The sequence below is a fragment of the Neolamprologus brichardi genome, chromosome 7 (genome assembly GCF_056152115.1).
Source record: "Neolamprologus brichardi isolate AB-2024 chromosome 7, ASM5615211v1, whole genome shotgun sequence".
NCBI lineage: Eukaryota > Metazoa > Chordata > Actinopteri > Cichliformes > Cichlidae > Neolamprologus > Neolamprologus brichardi.
This window is the reverse complement of record NC_142110.1, coordinates 59834731-59841786: the sequence shown is the minus strand read 5'-3', so window position 1 is coordinate 59841786 and position 7056 is coordinate 59834731. Positions and strand designations below refer to the sequence as shown.

Sequence of the window (7056 nt, the reverse complement as noted above, 5' to 3'; positions counted from 1 at the left end):
ATTGGGTGGGAACCAAGAGGACTGATGCCTGGAGTCCACATCCTGTTGAGGCTAAATTCTGACATTTCAAGCAGAAGAAGTAGGTGAAGATTCGCAGCGGGGGCTGAAAGGAACAGACTTTAGGGTAACAACCAGTTTCCCAAAGACACAAGGTCCCATTCCCAGTCCTACGTAGCTTCAAGCAGACAGGCTTTCATGCTGCCATCGCCATGAACTTTCTCTACGTCAATGGACAGCTTTACTGCGACCCCAGCACTACTCCCTGATTGTATTTACACCACTCCAGATCTTCAATATTTTTTTCTTCTCTGCTTCTGCAAATCTTTGCATATCTGCATGGCACGATCATGCACATACACACTCAGCATCAGCATGTCCACTACAGCATCACAGCGCACAGACACATATAGGACGCTGACACTTGCTTATATAAGTTAATGGGCACACACATAATGAGACAACACCAAGCACCACTCGGGTCTACGTACTGCACTCTTATTGAACATCACCCCACACTTTTTTTTTTTATTTTTTTTTTTTACATCTGATGGACTTTTCTCATTCATTTGAGCATCACATGCAGTGTGCAACACTAGCTACACACACAAACTATGGGCACACTAAGGCTTATCACATGTGTTTTATTTGGCTCCAGAGAAAAAAGGCTAATGATATTTATCCACCTTAAAAGACTACAGGCAAACGTTGAGTCATAGACCTGTCACAGACTCATAGACCTGTCACAGCTACAGATGAGCTTGAAACACCTGAGTTTTGTAATGTGTTCTCAGCCTTCTATAACTCTAGGCAAAGAGTAGCAATTTTAATACATAAAATTGTTCATTTAACAGCACTGAACACAGTTATAGATCCAGAATGTAGATTTCTAATAATTAAATTACCTATACATAACAAAACATTATGCACTGTCAGTGTATATGGCCCAAATGTTGATGACCCCTCAATGTTCCACACTTTTTTTTGTTACTGCACTCTCTGAACACCTACATTGCTCACTTGTTCTTGGGGGTGACCTACAATTAGGAATAAATGAAGAAATAGACAGGCTTAGTACAGCGCCCATTCGTAGGGAATATACTTTCTACTCACATGTACATCACTCTTACTCTCATCTGGATTATTTCTTAGTCAGCAGCTCACTGTTGAGAGATATTTTATACACTGAGATACACCCTACGGCTGTCAGCGATCATGCTCCTGTATCTTTAATTCTAATATGTAAGAAGAACATTCTGCCAAGTAAAAATTGGAGATTTAATACACCATTGCTTAAAGATATTTATTAAAAATTTAAAAAAGTGAGTTTTATATTTAGACTACAATGACCTGTCTGGAACATTAGCATCTGTTCTTTGAGAAGCAGGGAAAGCTGTGATAAGAGGTAAAAAAAATTCATTCTCATCACATAAAAACAAAAGAGAAAATAAATATATTTGGGAGTTAGAAGAAATCAATCAATCAATCAAATCCTTAGATGAATGTGTCCTCCCTGGAACAGAAAATGCTGAACAAAATATGTAAAGCAAAACTAGAAATAAATGAAATTATTAATAAAAAATCTTCAATTCTTATTACAAAGACCTGCTTGCAATATTTTGAACATGGTAACAAATCAGGTCGATTTCTAGCTAACTTGTTGAAAATGAATAAATTAAAAAAACGACTATATGTGCCGCTAAAGACGGCTGGGAACATAGGACATGACCCTGCAAGAGTAAACAACAAAACGTTTTATTCACCAGAGCTAAATCCATCTAAAGACAAAATTAATCAGTTTCTTGACAATATAACCCTTCTGAAATTATCAGACTATCAAATAGGACAGAACTCACAGTTGACATCAGGTGAACTTCAGGAAGCCCTGAAAATGGAAGATTACCACTCACATTCACTCCCGCACTCACACCTATTGGCAATTTAGTGTTTCCAATTAACCTAATCCCGCTAACTGCATGTCTTTGGACTGTGGGAGGAAGCCGGAAAACCCGGGGAGAACCCACGCAAACACGGGGAGAACATGCAAACTCCGCACAGAAAGACCCTGGCCTAATGGTGGAATAATAAAATAATCAGTAGCTGTCAATATGTACTGGAAGCCAGGAGATGTCTCGGGAAGTGGACCTGTCGGTTCGATACATATCAGCTCCCACGCAGCAGATACCTGTAGGTGATATATTACTGGTACATCTAAAAAAATTCAATATCTTGATGCATGCTCAATCATGCAGGTAAGTAAATCCCCCAAAGTTGATTCTGTTCATCTGGACGCAGCGTTTTCAGTGGGAGAAACGTTTCATCACTCGTCCAAGTGACTTCTTTAGTCTCAGCTGACTGCAGGTTTCCCTAATCTTATAAACAGTACATTTGCATAACGACTGAAACTAGCAACGCTGAGGAAACAATGGGCTGGGAGGTCCGTTCCTTGATCATTAATATACAAATTCTCATGACCATTGATCAACAACCACTGATCAATGGCCATGAGTACCATTCACAGAAAGTTGGGGAATGTCTGCAATCACAGCATTGTAAGATGGTGAAAGATGTACCCTTAGGCCCCCTCCTCGATTTAGAGATGGTCTTTCCCTTTTCACATAAATGGCCTCCTTGACTCCCTGCTCAAACCAGCGTTCTTCCCTGTCCAGGATGTATACATCCTCATCATTGAAAGAGTGTCCACTGGCCTGTAGGTGTAAATAAACTGGAGTGACGACGTTTTTCCCACTGAAAACGCTACGTTTAGATGAACAGAATCAACTTTTGTGGAAAAAGTTTTCCAGTGGAGAAGAACCCATAGAAAAGTAGATGAAAATCTCCTCCCATTTGCTGTCCTTTTTTTTTTTTTTTTTATTTTAAAGAATTGTTAAGACAAAATAAGCAAGGAAGGAAGTCCTTCAGTGGTTAAATACTGGCCTTTTAAAGAAATCCACCTGGCAACTGCAAGCTATAGTATTTTTATTATTAGATTTAGAGCATGTGTCTCTGCCAGAATATGTAAAAAATGCCAGAATATGTAAATAAACTACCGGGCATAATTGAACATTACTTTAGTCATGGCCTTTTAACTATTACATGCCCTTAACTTTTACTAAACCACTTTACCAAAGGCAGGTAGGCAATGTGACTGAAGTGACTATTTTTTTTATCTTTTCTGAAAAGTGTCTGGCAGTTTTCTCACCGACTAAATTACTTTCATGAAACTGTATTTTGTTTTCCAAAACTGCATTAAAAACTGCAAACCCTGTAAATGCACTCAAAATTGTAGTTTTGTGGTTTTAATGGTTTTGGTTAAAGTGATTTTGATTAAATGTAAAATAATCAGTGTAGGGTTAGGGGTTAGGACAGACTGAGAGCAAGTTTGAGTGTTATCAGTGAAAAAGATGCAGATCTTTGTAAAGACTGGCAAAACAGTCACCCTGGAATGTTGAGAACGTGACGGCTAAGATCCTGACCAGCACAGGATCATCTTTGCATTCCTGAACCCTTTCTGACAACAACATGCAGAAGGAGTCCAGCCTCTACCTAGTGCTTGATCTCCGTGAAGGAAGCATAGAAAGAGATGTGTGCCTATTCCAGTGTCCAAAGTAGAGATGGACCGATCCGATATTACGTATCGCTATCAGTCCGATACTGACGTAAATCACTGGATCGGATATAAGAGAGAAATAAAAAATGTAATCCGATCCATTAAATATCAAAAAAGCACCTCGCAAAATTTGCGACACGGTGTAACTCAGCTCATAACCGTAGCACGTCAGAGCAGTGTGCTCACGTGATAGAGCAGCTGTGTGTAGCCTCCCTACCAAACCAGCATTTCATCTCCAACAAAGTTATCCCAGAGAGAAGTAAAGCAAGTGTGTAAGTTCGTCTCTGAATGTTTGAAAAGCATTCCCACGTTAAGCTTAACAACCGATATATGGAGCAACTGCCTCTTCTCTCTCCCTCCCTCTCCTGCTGCTACTTCAATCATGAAACTGCTTAATGAGTGGCTGTAGCTCAGGTGGCAGAGCAGGTCAGCCACTAATCAGAAGGTCGGTGGTTCGATCCCAGGCTGCCTCCTAGCTGCATGCATATCCTTGGGCAAGATATTAACCCAATGTTTGCCTACTGGTGGTGGTCAGTGTCCGGCAGCCTCGCCTCTGTCAGTGCGCCCCAGGGGAGCTGTGGCTACAATGTAGCTTGCCAGTGTGTGAATGGGTGAATGACTGAATGTAGTGTAAAGCGCTTTGGGGTCCTTAGGGGCTGAGTAAAAGCGCTATACAGATGCAGGTCAGGCCATTAATGATCAGGTGATCGGCTTTTCTATCGCGAGTCCGTCTCTCTTCTTTGTTCTTGGCCCACTTTGCACCAGAAAGAGGAAACCAGCAGCTGAGTAACAGCAGCACGTTTAACCTTTATAAGCTGTTGTTAGAATTTATTTACTTTCTAGACCAGGATCCTTTTCTATGTAGCTGATGGTTGGTAGCTGTGCAGGGGCGGATCTAGCAAAGTTTAGCCAGGGGGGGCCGATAGGGCATTAACAGGGAAAAGGGGGACACAAAGACATGCTTTTCTTTCTTATTCTCATTTAAAATGTCTAGCTTTTAATAAATAATTATCTGAATCTTACACCCAAAGTTTTAATCTGATGTAAAATGTATAGAAGTCCATTACTGTATATAGTAACTGTTAAGTCTAATATACCCTTGTCACGGCCAGGCGGATCAGCTGCACACTGATCTGCACTCTCTCTGTTTCTCTCTCTCTCTCTTCATCTTCTCTCTCGCCGGGGCGGAACTCACTGTGGGTTCACGCCCTCGGCCCACGCCCTCGGCCCACGCCCTCGGGAGATGAGACACCTGGGTCTCATTAAGGGGAGCAGCATTTAAGCCTGGAGGTGACTGCTCTTCGTCGCTGGATCGTTGTCTACCACGCGTTAGTGAAGTCAAGCTACAGCAAGTCAAGTTAAAGAGTATTTTCCTTTGTGCGTCGTACTTAACCCTGTCTCCCTGTCTACAGAGCTTCCTGGATTTTCCCCCGTGTAATTCTCGTGTGGCAGTGTCGGAGTGTGAGCCTGTGATCGTGTGAGTGGATAATCTGAAGAACGCGTGCTTTCCCCTGGACTTCCCTGGAGACCCCTTCTCCCCCCACTCAGCTGTATATAGCACCCCCCGCACATTCTTGTATATACACCTGGTGAATTGTAAATAAACCCTTCTTGTGAGCATCAGAACCGGAGTCCTGCGCTTGAGTCCTCCTCCAAACCGTAACAACTCTAGTAAGCTATACTACTTTTTCCTTTGGGTAGATACCATCTGTGCAGTCTGCAATTCTGTAGAAGAAATGTTGATGTTGAATCTATTTAATTATTCTTGAAAAATAAAAAAAAATTTTCACACTGCATCAAATTAAAGTTGATTACGTCGATTAAGCATCATCAGGAAGAGGGCGGGGGGTTCTCTATTTATTTTTTTTGCTGGGAGTTTGCAACCCTATTAGTTCAGTTGCTTAATATTTCTGCTAAGTACTCTTTAAAATACCAGAATAGGGAGGATGGAGTAGGTTTAAGTTTATTAGATTGATCAGTATTGCTGAACTATGAAATATTTTGGGTGCAGTGTATTTTTTACATACAGGTATAAATGAATAGCTTTAGTGTTGTTGTTTATTTAAACTTGAGTATGAACTTATACAAAATGCAGCAAGATATTAAAAAACAGTTTTATTGATTAAAAAACACTATATCGGATTCATATCGGTATTGGCAGATATCCAAATTTATGATATCGGTATCGGACATAAAAAAGTGGTATCGTGCCATCTCTAGTCCAAAGTACTCCTCATTCTATGTCTCAATTCATTAAAAATAAAATTCCACTAAAGTTTACCATTTGTAAATTTTACGTTAACTAAAACTGAAAGTTCACAGGTTTGGTTGTCTAAAATTTAGATAGCTTCTGTCAGTTCTGAACCTTCCACTGGGATTTTTATTTTTTGTACCACTGAACTGGAAGGTTCAGGAAGGTACATCACAGTTTCATACATGACCTAAAACTGCTTCAGAACATGTAACAAATAAGGCATATACTGGTGTTGTAGATGGCATGTCATTGCATTGAACTGACTCTTTCATTAGCTGTGATTAGAAGGCCAAGATGTATTTTCAAATTTAATGAACACTCCGCTGCATGCTATCATTTGCTTTAAAAATTGAGATTTCATATTTATATTACAGAAAGTACTGCATTATACAGTACATTAAGTATCATTTATTCTAAATACAAGTAGGGAAACTCTGGGGAAAGAATTTCCTGACAAGAAAATGAATTGCATGAACGCTGTTATGACAAAAACAAACCAAAAGCTTTTAAATGGATGTTTCTTTTTTAATTTTTTAGATCAGGGTTTTACATCAGAAATGCGCATAAACATGTAGATCATGCTTGGCCACTCATTAAATACACTGACCTATTAAACTGACCTATTTATCAGTTATCTAATTGCTTCAGAGAGGGATTGTGCATTCATTAATATGCTTTGGTTTTTCTTATTGGAACTACAAGAAGCTGGTTTCCAAAGCAGACCTGAGAGCTGATAATTACAAAAAAAAAACAACAACACTTAAACGATGTTAGACATGATCTGTGATCAGTAAGCAACACTTTGCACCTTTCAACATTGTTTGTTTTTACAAAATGGTTTCAGCACAGGAGTTTTGAAAGTGATCTTGTTTTTTCTTGCAAGATTCTTTCTCCATTTTAGGCAGTGGCCAGTCATCAGACGGGTAGAAGTTGTGCTGCTGCTGTCTGAAGTGGAAGCCAGACTCCTCGCAATCGGACTCCACACGGATGCTGACCCTGGGCACAGGCTGGTGTTGTGGGTGTTGCAGAGGAGGGCTGAGGCTGAGTTCAGAGTCGGCACGTGAGGGGGGACAGGAGATCTTCAGGTGCAGAGTGATGCTGAGGAACAGTGGTGATGGAACACTTTTACTCTCCATGACTTTCACAGTTTCCAATTTTTCAATTTATTAGGAAATCAGACCTCAAACTGAACCAG

General features: G+C 40.3%; 1 protein-coding gene across 2 annotated transcripts in view; it reads right to left on the bottom strand.

Moving 5' to 3' along the window:
* Positions 1 to 6489: 6489 nt before the first annotated feature.
* The window catches only part of slc4a5b (solute carrier family 4 member 5b), a 53100-nt gene continuing 52533 nt past the window's right edge, over positions 6490 to 7056 (bottom strand). For both annotated transcript variants that reach the window (XM_087843994.1, XM_087843993.1), the window contains one exon: positions 6490 to 6959. In XM_087843994.1, coding sequence (XP_087700120.1) covers positions 6689 to 6959 — 271 coding nt within the window. In that variant the 3' untranslated portion in view covers positions 6490 to 6688. The remainder of the gene's footprint in view (positions 6960 to 7056) is intronic.